This window comes from Dichomitus squalens, assembly GCF_000275845.1.
Source record: "Dichomitus squalens LYAD-421 SS1 unplaced genomic scaffold DICSQscaffold_65, whole genome shotgun sequence".
NCBI lineage: Eukaryota > Fungi > Basidiomycota > Agaricomycetes > Polyporales > Polyporaceae > Dichomitus > Dichomitus squalens.
Window position 1 is genome coordinate 19,473 of NW_006766947.1, and position 13,038 is coordinate 32,510.

The 13,038-nt window shown below is 55.1% G+C and overlaps 5 protein-coding genes across 5 annotated transcripts; 3 read left to right on the top strand and 2 right to left on the bottom strand.

Moving 5' to 3' along the window:
* Nucleotides 1–1,650: 1,650 nt before the first annotated feature.
* Nucleotides 1,651–3,048, top strand: DICSQDRAFT_140799 (uncharacterized protein). The gene is made up of 4 exons (XM_007370295.1): nt 1,651–1,973; nt 2,028–2,259; nt 2,411–2,894; nt 2,972–3,048. The coding sequence occupies exons 1-3, from the start codon at nt 1,858–1,860 to the stop codon at nt 2,651–2,653; spliced, it is 591 nt and encodes a 196-aa protein (XP_007370357.1). The 5' UTR covers nt 1,651–1,857; the 3' UTR covers nt 2,654–2,894; nt 2,972–3,048.
* Nucleotides 3,049–3,483: 435 nt separating this feature from the next.
* Nucleotides 3,484–6,307, bottom strand: DICSQDRAFT_112435 (uncharacterized protein; the record flags this gene model as incomplete). Its single annotated transcript, XM_007370296.1, has 10 exons — nt 3,484–3,805; nt 3,901–4,149; nt 4,202–4,426; nt 4,482–4,919; nt 4,986–5,096; nt 5,146–5,200; nt 5,254–5,263; nt 5,319–5,369; nt 5,430–5,720; nt 5,775–6,307. The coding sequence occupies 10 exons, from the start codon at nt 6,305–6,307 to the stop codon at nt 3,594–3,596; spliced, it is 2,175 nt and encodes a 724-aa protein (XP_007370358.1). The 3' UTR covers nt 3,484–3,593.
* Nucleotides 6,308–7,075: 768 nt separating this feature from the next.
* DICSQDRAFT_157662 (uncharacterized protein) lies at nt 7,076–8,490 on the top strand. Its single transcript, XM_007370297.1, has 4 exons — nt 7,076–7,256; nt 7,773–7,873; nt 7,942–8,122; nt 8,178–8,490. Exons 1-3 carry the CDS (start codon nt 7,085–7,087, stop codon nt 8,092–8,094), a joined length of 426 nt encoding a protein of 141 aa, XP_007370359.1. The 5' UTR covers nt 7,076–7,084; the 3' UTR covers nt 8,095–8,122; nt 8,178–8,490.
* Nucleotides 8,491–8,541: 51 nt separating this feature from the next.
* DICSQDRAFT_174457 (uncharacterized protein) lies at nt 8,542–8,953 on the bottom strand (the record flags this gene model as incomplete). Its single annotated transcript, XM_007370298.1, has 5 exons — nt 8,542–8,568; nt 8,625–8,681; nt 8,767–8,800; nt 8,856–8,876; nt 8,937–8,953. The coding sequence occupies 5 exons, from the start codon at nt 8,951–8,953 to the stop codon at nt 8,542–8,544; spliced, it is 156 nt and encodes a 51-aa protein (XP_007370360.1).
* Nucleotides 8,954–11,295: 2,342 nt separating this feature from the next.
* Nucleotides 11,296–13,038, top strand: DICSQDRAFT_183527 (uncharacterized protein). Its single transcript, XM_007370299.1, has one exon. The coding sequence runs from the start codon at nt 11,908–11,910 to the stop codon at nt 12,976–12,978; it is 1,071 nt and encodes a 356-aa protein (XP_007370361.1). The 5' UTR covers nt 11,296–11,907; the 3' UTR covers nt 12,979–13,038.

Consider the following 13,038-nt stretch of genomic DNA (forward strand, 5'->3'; position numbering starts at 1 on the left):
AGGGCAGAGCGGAGGTCGGCACGAAGGCACGAGACCTACGAAAGCTAGTCTTCACGCAGACAGCGACAGACTAGTCCCAATGACCAAGTTATACATTAGCACTCGAAGGGAAGTACAACGCTATGGTCACTCACCTAGTCCCAATGACCAAGAGGTCGAGATGGGGACTAGGGAGCGCCTAAGGGGGTCCTTATATACTAGAGGGGCTGCTTAGCAACCAAGGACAAGGCGCGAGAGCGAGGCAGTGAAGATGACAAAGAGAGAACAAAGGGCGAGAAAGAAAAGGCAAGGGCATGGCGATCACGGGAACGTAGCATGCGGCTGTGGGAACGTATCTACAGTGTCCAAATTGGGATGGGCTAGAAAAGGAAATGGTCCGCGAATGGAAGGTGGGCGTCAAAGGGAGGGGAATGGGCGGCAAAAAGGGGCGTCTGTCCAACGTCCGTGACAAGCTCCATCATCAGCAAGCGTGTCATTACGCTCTAGTGGCCCGCAGAGATAAGCAGAGCAATATGGAAGCCTTGAGGACGGACGCTTCGAAGGGAGAACACGCGGTGGTGAAAAGCAAAGGCGTGTCCGACGCGTGGCCCAGAGGAAACGGACCGGCGCGTGGCAAACCCAAAGGATTCGGACGCCCAGAAGTACGTGATCTTGCAGCGTGGCTTTGGAGATTGGCAGCGCTGGCCTAAGCGATGAGGCGCGCGTCCAAGCGCCAGGTCCTCGCATAGACCAGATGGCGAGCATCTCCAAGAGATAACATCGGCTATCATGCTCCTGCTCTTGATCTCACCTGCGTAGCTGGTCCCTCATTGTATCTGCTTCTCCTCGCTAACCGCTGGTCCGATTACCTCAAAACAACGTGTGTACAATACTCATGTACGCAGCGAAGAAAATGTTTGGTCCAGATTTTGGCGAAAGTGCGCGCACTTTGATGAAAACACATCTTAAAAAAACTATACCAAAGACTTCAAGCCCCCAAAGCAAACAAATGGATTGGTGTATTTCGTTTTGCAGGCAATAGGGTATGGACCATGCTATTAGACAATCTATGGAGGCAACCAAGGACAGCGGACAGCCTAAGCGCGCAAGCCGGAAGAAATGGTTTCCAAAAAAGGCATCTTGATCGTCCACTACCACGATGGCTCTGACACGCCGTTCTTCCGCTCAGAAAGCTCACTCTGCAAGTCAGCGACTAGCAAAGGAGAAATATCAGCCTTACCACATTCCTCCTCCCATCCGGACATATTCTGGGCTGCCTCATAGCTCTACATCTGACACCCATCCTAACGCCCAGCAGCTCAAGACAAGCAGCACAAAGTGGCGATAAAGTTTGACGTTCCCACCCGCAGCATGCGGCTATACTTAGTAACGTAACGGAATGTCAGTAACCCTAATAGGCCTGCCATCTATCCTGCCCCAACCTACAGCCTGAAAGCACCTCAGAAAGGACGATTTGACGTTGTACCACTGAAGGACCATGTCGGGCTCATAAATTCAATCGCAATCGTGTCGCTTAGATGATAATGCAGCCAAGATAATCGGAATCGGACAAATCTCGATATAGCGGCGAGCGTCTCTATCACATGTCCTGAACATCGGCTAGCGGGCGCTGCCAATCTCCAGTGGCTTGTTTGATCCAACCTGCCATGACTTGGCGCTATCGTCCCGCTCACTTGCACCAGAGCGCACTTTCCGGGGCACATTGCCCTTGCTCGACGATCTGGAGAGCCCACTCACCTGTCTAGGATAAAATCTGGAGCAGTTTTAGCGAAAATGGCTTCATCATACCCTCAGATCCTTCCCATCCCGCTCTCTCACTGGCGCCATGAATCCGCTATGTGGCTACTTCCTTAGCGAATGACTTCGCTGATCTTCAAGCTCCAGCTGTCAGCTTGTGACCATGATACCTCCCGGTTTACAAATGCGGAGTCGACTCCGAGTCTAGGGTCAGAGCTGGAGATGAACAGAAGCTTGTGAGTCCTTCTGTCGATGTAACGTATCTCTCGGTTCCTCAAGCGACGCCCTAGGTCTCACTCCAACGGTTCGTATACCGATGTACATCTGAGGGATGCTTTCATGCCCACAAATCCATCCACTGCGTCAACTTCCGCGGGTCCCTTTGACGCCACGGTGTACAACCCATCTCATGACCCTACCCATCACACGACTCGGACTATGTCGACTTTGGCTCCATTAGGGACGCCTCGGCCATATCACATTGCGCAGCGTTCAAGGAATCCGGCGGTTCGCAACTGCTTTGTGAGTCGCACCTATGCTCATCGAATCTCCTCCATTCTCCGAGTACAACGTCATCCCGGCTTTGAACGAAAGTTGTGCTCATCTCTCCCTATCCGGTCTACGCGCATGCGCCATCGGCCCTCCCCTCACTCCCTCCCCATATCACACTCAGATCCGCCTCAAGCCGTCCAGCGCGCTCCAGACCTTCCTTGCACCAAGGCGCTGCAACGCCCCCGTCCTCTGCTCCTGCCCCTCCTCTGCGCACGATCCGGTGGAAATGTCCCCACTGTCCGCATGTCCAGCGTTACCATCACTAGCCCGACCTTCAGAGACACACCAACACGCACTGGCACAAACGCGGATCGGCCGTTGCGCTCTGGGGGTGCTCCGGGCTCCCGACCGAGTGCGCGATTGAGGACGGGGTGCCCACGGAGGTCGTGAGAGAGGTGCTAGTATACGAGTTACAAGGGAGAAGGATAGCCGGAGTGTGTGGAAAGACGTTCTGTCGGCGGGGGACGTTGGATGAGGCATCCGAGGAAGAAGGGGAGGTGTTTCGGAGCCGCGTTGGCGGAGTTGCAACCGGGAAATAGGAAGTTGGGAGAGGAAGATGCCTGGGCGTCGCTATGAACTGCCGTCTCTGGTCCAACTCTAGTCTCGTACGTCAGCTTCGTTGGTTGTTCGTCGTTCACGTCGTATTTTACTTACGCCGACATTCCCTCTCGATCTAAGGCAGCTGTACGGTACTCATACTGGCGCTCTCATACCTACGCCTGGCAGACTACTACCTGAAGGCGAATCTCTTAGGAAGACAGTCGTTCAATGATGTATGCTAGCACAACATTGCCTTGCAACACGAATGTCCCTCGCTCGACCTCGGTGCGACTCATGTGCTGGACCGCACACTCGGCATTCCCCGTAGGACTGGAAGAAGGTTCGCGCTACGCTCAGTCTGTTATTGGCGCATCTCGGAACCCTGCCGTGAGCCTGCTCGAACATCTACCGGAGCAACTACAGAACGGGAAGATACGGGTGGGTAACGTAACATTTGCGATCACGCCATGAACTCACTTGTACTATGGAGCCAGCTGATGAAGCTGCATGTGGAAGAGCACCGACTATGCTCCAAAGAACGGGTGCCGGATCGTTTCTGTGATGAACACACACGGCACAATGAACGTTCATCAGCGGATGGGTGAGAGTTCACGCCGGAGAAGCTTGCTCGGCGAACCCGCATTAGGGGTAGGGGTGAGGTCAGAGTAAAGGGAATGAGACGCAATAATGATACAATGGGGAGCAGTTACACAGCACGACGAGAGCACAAGGAATATGCTGAGGCGTCGTTAGTCTGACGCCCTTCACCAGGGACCAGCGTCTGCCTCCCAAGCAGCGGCGCGATTCCATCGACGGGATTGCCAGTCTCGAAAATGCTTAGCAATTTGCGGACCATCTTGCGTGACGTCGTCGTTAATGCACAGTAGCGCGATATCCTGTCGTCGATCCAGATATGCAAGCATAGCCTCGACCTGCTCCAGGGTGAGTAATTGCTCAAAAGCGGACGGCGTTCCACCTGGCATGTGGTGCGTCAGCATAGTCTTGGTTGAGTCGCAGGAATAGGTAGTACTATAGGGCAGAGCTGGTGGTTGGAAGGAAGACCAAACTCACCAATGACGTATCGGTAACGCTGCATAACTCGCTCGGACCACTGCCGGACGCTGGTGTCAGGCGCGTACTTCATCACATCGCGGAGCGCAAATTGACCATCGTGCCAGTCATCCACGAGGGGTAGATGAGGTATTGTCAAGGATTCATCCGTAGGTAGTTCTGTGTTGGATGGAGGTGAACGCCGGTCGGGAGGCGGTAGCACCGCGGAGAGCCCGAGCCGACCACTCGCATTGACTAGCGCAATAATGACTGCGAGAGAAAGGTCATGGAATGCCGATGGACGTGATTGAAAGGGAATTACCACAGTCGCCACAGTGCGGTTTATCGAAAGCGATATTTTGGAACACAGCACTAGCAGTGAGAGGCTTCCCGGGGCTGCGGCCACCAAAACATTCGTTGCGCCGGATGGTGCACTTGCGCTCGGTTCCCTTGCGATCTTCCTCGTCATATTTTTCTGGGTCGAAGCCAGGCCAGCCATCGACACCTCGCCGACCGTACTCATTATACGCGTACCCGTCTAATGAGGCTGGCACATAAGTTGTCAGAATAATGGATTCGACGTGTATCGAGGACAAACTCACAGAAAAGGTACTCAGTCTTAGAATCATCGGCGATAAGCCCACCTTCTCTTAGGTAGTCTCGAACACGACCGATGGCCAGCGTGTGTCGTATCCCCGACTCGACCTGTACCTCCTTGCTTTCGTCGCCAACCGAGGATCCACCAATCTCGATCCATGCCTGCTCTGCTTCGCGCTCCCCCCAGCTATCGTCTATCCCGCCCACACGACCGACGACCCATGTCCAGAGCAAGGCCTCGCGAGACCGTTCCACGAGATAATGGGCAAACATGAACATCTGGTAGTAATCACCGTCGCCCGCCTCCGTTTCACGGAAGGCATGCGTAGCGGTCTTCGCGATCGCTTCTGGCCATACCAACGCAAGCTCTTGAAGAATGGCGAATGAGACGGACTTGGCTTGGTGCTGGACATAAGGGCGACGTCTACGGCCGAAACGTTTACCTGGAATGTTGGGTAGGTTCTGTCAAAGGCACGTAACCCAAACAGAAACTGATGGTGTATACGCACTGAGCAACCAGTTGGAAACGCCCATGCTACGCCATTCGCTTTTGCGCTTGGTGCTTGGCCAATCTGGAGACACCGTCATGTCACCCTGGAGGCGTAAAACCAGGCCATACTCTGATACCAAAATCCGTCATATGCTCAAACAGCCGCAAAAAAGACTTACGCTGCGTGTAGAACGTGACAGGGGTGAGAGGACTTGACATGTAGAAGTCGTCATTCTGTAAGATAGCGGTGAAGAGCGGCAGCGACAATCTGGAAGTGGCTTGCTAACCATGTAAAGGCTGGTATGGGGCTGCAGGTGAGCACGACGAATGCAACAAATCAGGTATAACCTACAAAACTTCCGAGATGTTCTGCAGATGGCTGAATTGCGACTCAATGGCGTAGCTAGAACCGCGTTCAAAACCGGACAGAAAACGATGCGAACACAAGTCGACGGAGACGAACCTATTGAATATCGTGCGATTGTATGGCTCGAAGAAATGAGCATGGTGAGTAAGGGAAAGCTGAATATTCCCGTCTCGCCACTCGGGAGTAATTCGGTCAGCAGTGTCGAGCCACTGGGGATGCAACCCTATCCTCCAGTTTCCTAGACCTGAATCAGGATAGTACTGAATGAAGGTCCCCGACTCGTCGGCGGGATAGTCGAAGTCAGAAGTTAGGATACGGAAATGTCGAGCATGAGGGCGGAAATTGGCGAGCACAGAGCGGAGCGAATGTCGAAGCTCGTCGTAATCGCTGCAATGGTCGCGTGAAGCACATCGTTCCTGGTAAATAGAATGGTCAACATACCGGAACATGCGGGATGAGTTACTAGATTGAGTCGGCCTGTAAGGGTCGGTGTTTCCGAAGGATTCGGCAGCGTTCTCTCGCGCATCCATGAAGAGAGGGTCTGAACCGTTAACCCAGGTCCAAATCACATCTAACGGTAGTGGGCCCAGGCCATCGTGGCAGACGCCTCCCGACGAGTAATACTGATCGAGGCAGTGACTTGGAAGATCACGAACGGGGTGGAGCACTGGATGAGAGGAAGATGGGAGGGAATCTGGGACGCGGAACGCGATATAGCCCGGTTGATAGCCCGGTCGGTAGGAAGTGTTGACGGGACCTCCAACGTCGTTGTAGTTGTAGTCATCTTCTTCATGCGAGCCGGCGATATTGAGAAAAAGCACGAGGGTAACAAACGACGTGGCGACTATGAGGGCGAACACGGCGCGACGGCGCGCAAGGTAAGATGCCAAAGAGTATCGCGGGGTAGCTTTCGGAGACCAGAGGAACTCTGAGTGGGGGATTCGCGTCAGTGGGATGTAGCTTGCGGATGACATGGACGAGTGAATACATTGGGGAGAGGGAGACGAGGGAGACTGCTCGTGTGATAGGAAATTGGATGAGCTAGGAAGACGCCGATCGATCTTAAGTCAGGGCCTGAACGCGAGGTCGCTGGACTACGCACGGGGCTGAGAACGACCGACCACGGCATGTTGTGTTGCCGCTTCATCGGAGGACAAAGGGATGAGAGTGCGTCTGAAGGTACACTGGGGTTGCCGCTGCCAAGCCTAGCCGGCTTGTCCAGCCGGCTCAGCTGCTCTATTAAACGGAAACAAGCCAAGCCAATGTGGAGCGCCCAATACCTAGCCGTCAACAGCTCAGTTTGAAGCTGGCTGCTGAGCTACCGGACGCAGAATCTTGTCGGTACTGCCACAGGTGAGATCAGTCTGACGAAAACTTCGGGGATGGAATCGACCGTACTTACTGGATGACTTTGTGCAAGAATCTGCAGCCGTTGCGACGTCTGTAAGCCTTGAATGTGTACATGCGATCCGCCGAGATGCCAATGCCGATTTGCACTCCGCTTGTTAGCCTGATGTCTTGGGTTCTTGGCAAAATGCGTGAATAATATCGAGACCGCTGAGGCCCGAGGACGCCAGCGAGTCTGGCAGACTCCGCCGGACCGGATATGTGTGGGTCAAGACGGGGCCCCCCTGACTCTCCTGGCCGGGTCCGACCCGGGGTCCGGGTCTGGCCTCGTTTTGGTGTCGAACTTAAGTACCGGGAAGTGCGTAAGGATGTTTGGCCCTCATGGCATGACCACCGAAAGACTGATGGAACATGCGCGCTCTTGTCCTTGCGCTGGAGGTCTTCTGTGTATGGTCATTCAGCTGTTGTGGCTCGGGACGCATACACCTCTGCCTCGTTCCAACGAACTTATGAAGAGGGGAGCGATACGCTTCGTCATCTACCCCTTGGTTTTTCACAGATCCAGGGGTATCAAGGGTGAGTCTACCACCTCTGCACTCTTGACGTCGGCTCTCCATCGAGTCGTTATGGACCTGTTGACTGCAATACCGCTATACTTGTAATGTCGCCGGACGGCGCATTTGTGAGTCCTTCGTATGATCGGATTCTAGTGACGCTGCTGACATTGGAATGTAGATGCAGTTGAGAGCGGTTCGCGCATTACAACATCCAGGCGTTCCAAGCACACTACACGGAGAGGAATATGTTACGGATTGTCACCGATAACCCAACTTCCTGCCCGTCGCCTCCGCCAGGTCAGCACAGCAGAGGACAGCTCAAGTACTGGCCTCATCCTCCGCAATTAGCTGGTATGGGTAATGTGTGGGTAGGATGGCGAAGTGTCCGGGCGGATACTCTCATGTGTAGTCCGCCTCTGGTCGCGCGATTGCACGGCCAAGAAATGGCTTGACTTATATTAAGCCCAACGTTGCGGAGGAGGTTGACGACGATGGGTCCGCACATCTTGACAGTACCTGAATCTTCGCCCTCCAGCTAGCCTTGCCGGACGCTATGGGAGCATCCGGCAGATACGGATAGGGAATAAGCAGAAAACGAAGGGTACAATTTTCGTAGTTTTCGACGATGTCATGGACGTAAGTGACTTAAACCATCGATGAATTTTGCGCCCCTATCCCTACTGCGGCCACTAATCCGCTCCTAGGCCAAGAACACTCTTCACCACCTGAACATCTTCCACTTGCAAGAACGAACTTGTTGTACTGTACCACATGCCGTCCAAATAAGACGCGGCCGCCGCGAAGGCGGAACTCGCAAGGAGGGAGGAGTAGCTCGCGGAGCTCAAGAGAAAACATGATATCCAGGATGAGGACTGAGCGCTATGCGTGCGTGTTGCAGCCACCGTTCATCAATTTATCGTGTCTCACACAGTTCGAGCAGTTCTTTTTATTACTGTGTGGTCAATGTAACCCCACGCTTTCATTGCTATTTAGAGTCGGCTCGTCCCTCGGCAGCTCCTTACAGGTTTCGTCCAAGTTGATTCATCAGCGAGGGGAAGATTGTCAGGCATGTTCGAATGGCGCGCAGAATCAAAAACACTATGATCAAGGTGTCCGGCCGGACAGAATTATACATGCTATATACTAGGCGAAAGCAAGAGAAATCACACGTAGTGATAGCTGACGGCTCGTGTAGCTCAGCGGTATCCGGCCTTCACGCATTTGCGCAGTTAGGGCAGTACTCCTGCTTCTCTAAGCCTTGAAACCGAATAAATGACCCATTCAAACCAAGAACAAATGGTAGCTTACTGTGCTGCTGCGGGAACGGTCGGCTATCGGCGAAGGTCAGCCTCTGCTGCGTCACGATGCGAGGACTCAGGTGACTCACTAATGCCAGCAACGCCTCTTGCAAGCATCCCCGGTACAGGTCGGGGGGTGGTTGGGGCTAAAAATGCAATTATCTCCATAGCATTGGACCTGTTCCAAAGGTTACGGGGCTGAGCTGCTCCTCACAGGCAACGCCGACTTACGATCTCGTCCGGGTAAGTGACGCCATGGTTGCACCTGAGATTGACATGCGTGAGTATGTGTTATGCCCTATTTACATCGGAGGACAAACCACTTGTAGAAGATCCTGACTCTGTTCACAGGGACAAGTGGTCAGTGCATCGCGCATGATGTACAACGAGCTACCACGTACTGGAGACGACGGCACATGTTGTCACAATTTGTGAGATACGAAGGCTTTCAGGAGGTGAGTACGGATGTGTTTGCGAGTATCGACCAGTGAGTGTCCGCTGTCGAGGTCTCTGAGGAGTATTGAGGTGGTTTGGTGATGCTTTCGACACCATCGTGCCCTGCTCTTATATGTGAGTGTTGGCTGGTTTTGGTCCTTAGCCAACTGAGACACTGATTACGATCTCGGTGGCGGAATGTTGATTTGACGGCGGATGCCGTTGGACACCATCCTCAATACGGGCTACCGTTGTATGTAGCACAGAGCGTCGTGGCGCCACGCTTATAATTTACCTCATCCGTGCCTCACGGGTAATATACAGGCCTTGTCGTAGCCCTAAGCAACGGAAGACGAGGGTCCCGTACATCAGGCAAGTGCTTCGCGCCCATGTCCTCCACATTTCCAACATGTCGCGCCCACCCCTACGCTCCGCCACGATGCCGCTTCCTGAATCCTCCTCTGCGAGGATGGCCTCAACCCCATACCATCATCCGGTCCTATCTACGTATACATCAACCCCCTTTTTTCATGTCGTCTCCAACGCAGTTGCCCATCTTGCCGCCTCCTGTAAGCTTGCCACCGCGGATTGCACCAGGATTGGCTGAGGACTTGGCTCGCCTTCCGCCACCCTGGATTGTAGTACCGTACCGTGGACCTCTCCCTCAGAGAAAATACAGAATTCATCGTCTGCTCGAATGTCTCGAGAACCTGGATGAGAAACGGAAGTTCGAATGGGACTTGACGCATGATCCACTCCTAGCAGTACTCTGGCGGACCTGGGACTTGAACACACTCGACGAGTTCTTGCACCCCCTCCCCCCCCGGTCGTCTGGTATATCCCGAACAGCGCCGATACCATTCCAGGATGGCCAGTCCAGCGCCTCCTGGTGTGCTTTAGCGGCGCTGAAAAGGTCTCTGATTGGTGGGGCGTCATCCAACACGAGCAGGGCTTGCCCTTTGCTGACATCATCCCACCCGGGTGCGACACGGCTATCGAGCTCATAACGAAACTTCGGCATCAGGATGCCCTCTCCGTCCTAGAGATGTTCTACAGGATCTGGCTCTCATAGACCCATCCCATCAACGATGGGCGTGGGCGCCCGGGAGTCACTGGCAGCCGGGGTGTGCATCTGCCCATGGACTCCCTGGGAAATCGTCCACGGTTCGCTGGCATCAGCTACTCCGCTGTTATGGACTTACGGAGAATCCCCCGTTTGGTGGGCGCATACCTGCGTTTGTAGTAGAGTGCACCGCCGCGCGTGGTCGCAGTGGGATCGTCGGGCTGCTTCCGTGTAATGCCAGTGATCCACTACCCAGGTCGTTCGACATGTCCGAGTTGGGGTTGTCTCTCCAAAATCTGTAGTAGCAACTCGACGAGTGGAAGACATATCATCACGTCAATTTGGCTTGCCAGTTCGTCTGCTGTGATGATGATATGCACCCCTGTGCCAACGACTCGGGGAAATCTTGCGCGCGGCACGATACCTGCCGCCGGCCGCAGCATGTAATGTCCAGTTGACATATTAGCCAGACAGACTGCCAACCCCACTCTTGTGCGCCCTGCCAGTCACGGTGGTAGTGAGGGTGAGGTAGGGGTTTAAGCTAGCCTCGCGGGCGCACCACCCTGTGCGATAGGGATCAGGACAAGGATTTGACAGGACGAACTCGGTGTAATGTCGAGTGTAGAGGAGCGTATATCTGTATGAGTATCCAAAGGGCTTAATTAGTCCGCAAAGAATGCAGGGACGCGATTCGTCACGGTCAGATGACCATGGCCACAATCTCCTCATCAGCTAGTCGCATAGGGCGCGGTACTACTGCTCGGTGTCACAAGCATCTGCAGCCATTCTCGACGTCCGTGGATCTGAAATGCGTACATACTGCCCGCCGAGATGCCAATGCAGATTCGCACTCCGCTTGTGAGCCTGATCCAGCAAGTCCGGCAGACTCCGCCGGGCCGGAGATGTGGGGGCAGGACTGGGCCCCCTGACTCTCCTGCTGGATCCAACCCGGGGTCCGGCTCTCGTTTTAGCGTCATACTGAACCTCTCAAGCTCGCGTGTAGATCCTGCACGATTCACTTGTCCAATTACAATCATATGGCCACTCAAACCCTGGATCGATACTCACGCGTCCACTGCAACTCAAGCTTTGGGTTGGCGAGTCCAAGTGAGTGCTGTAATCACCGCAATATGTCGTCGTACCGCTTCCGGACCCAACCCACGCTAGATGCCGCACCAGAAAGCTCTCTAGCAGCGTAGTGCGTTAGTGTTCAATAATCACGCACACCAACACCTAATCTATCCACATCCTAAATATCATAGAGACGCTTCAAGTAGGAGAATAGGTCGGTATCACCCTCGGTATGCGCCCCCTTCGGACTTGTGCGTGCCGTGGCGAGGTAGTGTTTTGACAGGTACCGCTAAAGTAAGATCTCGTCCTCGGATTGTATTTCCTCCTTCCTCGTGAAGGTGACAAAGCCGGTTCTCCACGACCGCCTCTGTGGTCGCCGTGAGCCTCACACGCGAGCATATCCGCCTATTGTGGCCCGAGGCGCCTGCGGTCTCGACTCGACGACGAAGAGGCGCAACCTATTCTGTGCCTCTCCGTCTAGACGTACGGTGCAGGAACTCACTGATATACGACATGTATGCTCTCCACTGACCTGGACAGCAGCAGCTCCCGCGTCATACCTCCGACTTCAAACTGCGCAACCACCCTCCGTGTTCTTCTGTGCGTTCCTTCGAAGCCCCGACCCTCTGACTGAGCGTTCTATGCCGGGGATCCACCTACTGTGGCGCGGGGCGCATGTACGTTCGCCTCGTTTCCACGAAGCGACGAAGAGGCGAGTGTCCGCCCCTCCGTCTTCCGTATGATGACATGTCATCCTCAGCAGCCCGAAGGTTATAAGAGGTCGGTCTACTAGACATGTACCGATGCTATATCCTTCCGCGTCGTCGCCATCTGTCACGCCGCATACCGCCCGCCTCCGCCTCTGTTTGCCCCGCGCCCGCGCCTTTCTTCCTTGGAGCATGCAGCCCGTCTATTGGTACTATCACGATCCGCGAGCCGTCCCACTCACCAACACCCCTTCCTGGTCTCCGGCACGCTCCCCGCCCGAGGCGGGGTATGGCCCATCCGCCATGGTCCCTTGGCCTTGGGGCGCCGCAGGGTACTGTCCGCATCACCCTCCGAACTTTCTCTTCAGCGGTGTTAGACCCTCTGTACCCCAGCAACCCATCATCCATGGCCAGCCAGCCCCGGCGATCGACCGTGTTCCCATCCACGAGGATTCGGGACCCCGTTACCCCCTGTCCGTGTTGTCCCAGTCGCCCAACCTCCACCCAGTCGTCGAACGGCTGCTGCTTGCGATACCCCGACTGAGGGCGTCCAGCCGATGGAGCCCGCAGGACGACCCTTTTCGGCCATTTGCTGAAGCGGGCGTTGACCTGAGCGCGCCGGAACTGAGGGCCGCGCTCGATGAGCCGGCGGTGCCAGAATGGCAAACGGTTTTCGGGCGCGACGCCCCGCGTCGGCACGTGTTCCCGTCGATCCGCGTGGTGTTTTCCCCTCTCGGAGAATATGGCGCGCTGGTCGTGTCGATCCAAGTCACGCGCGGGCACTACTACGTTGCAGGGTACGTGAGTGGGGTGTCCTGCAGGCCAGTTGAGAACGAACCTGTCACGGTGAAGGATTTCCTATACGGGCTCTGGAGAGGTCTTACGGAGGATCTAGGACTGGAATCGGATGAGGGGCGAGGCATTCCTTCAGGATGGATGTCGAAGGCTGTTCGCAGCGCCAACCGGCAGTCACCCGAGGGAGGGCCTGCAGCCTCCTCCTCCTCTCTAGGCGATAAGCTGCGGGTGCGGAGGATCGACTTTCTGTCCGGTGTCCGTTTCTCCAGCGTAGAGACTTATGGGCCCCGGATAGCTACACAGGCTGCCGGCCGCACGCCTATTCTTGAGGTGGTTGTGCGGAGAGCCGAGTCCAGTAGAGGTTTTAGCTAGCCTCGCGGGGGCAGCAATCTGTGCGATAGTGGTCAGGACAAGGACTTGCCTGGAGGAGCT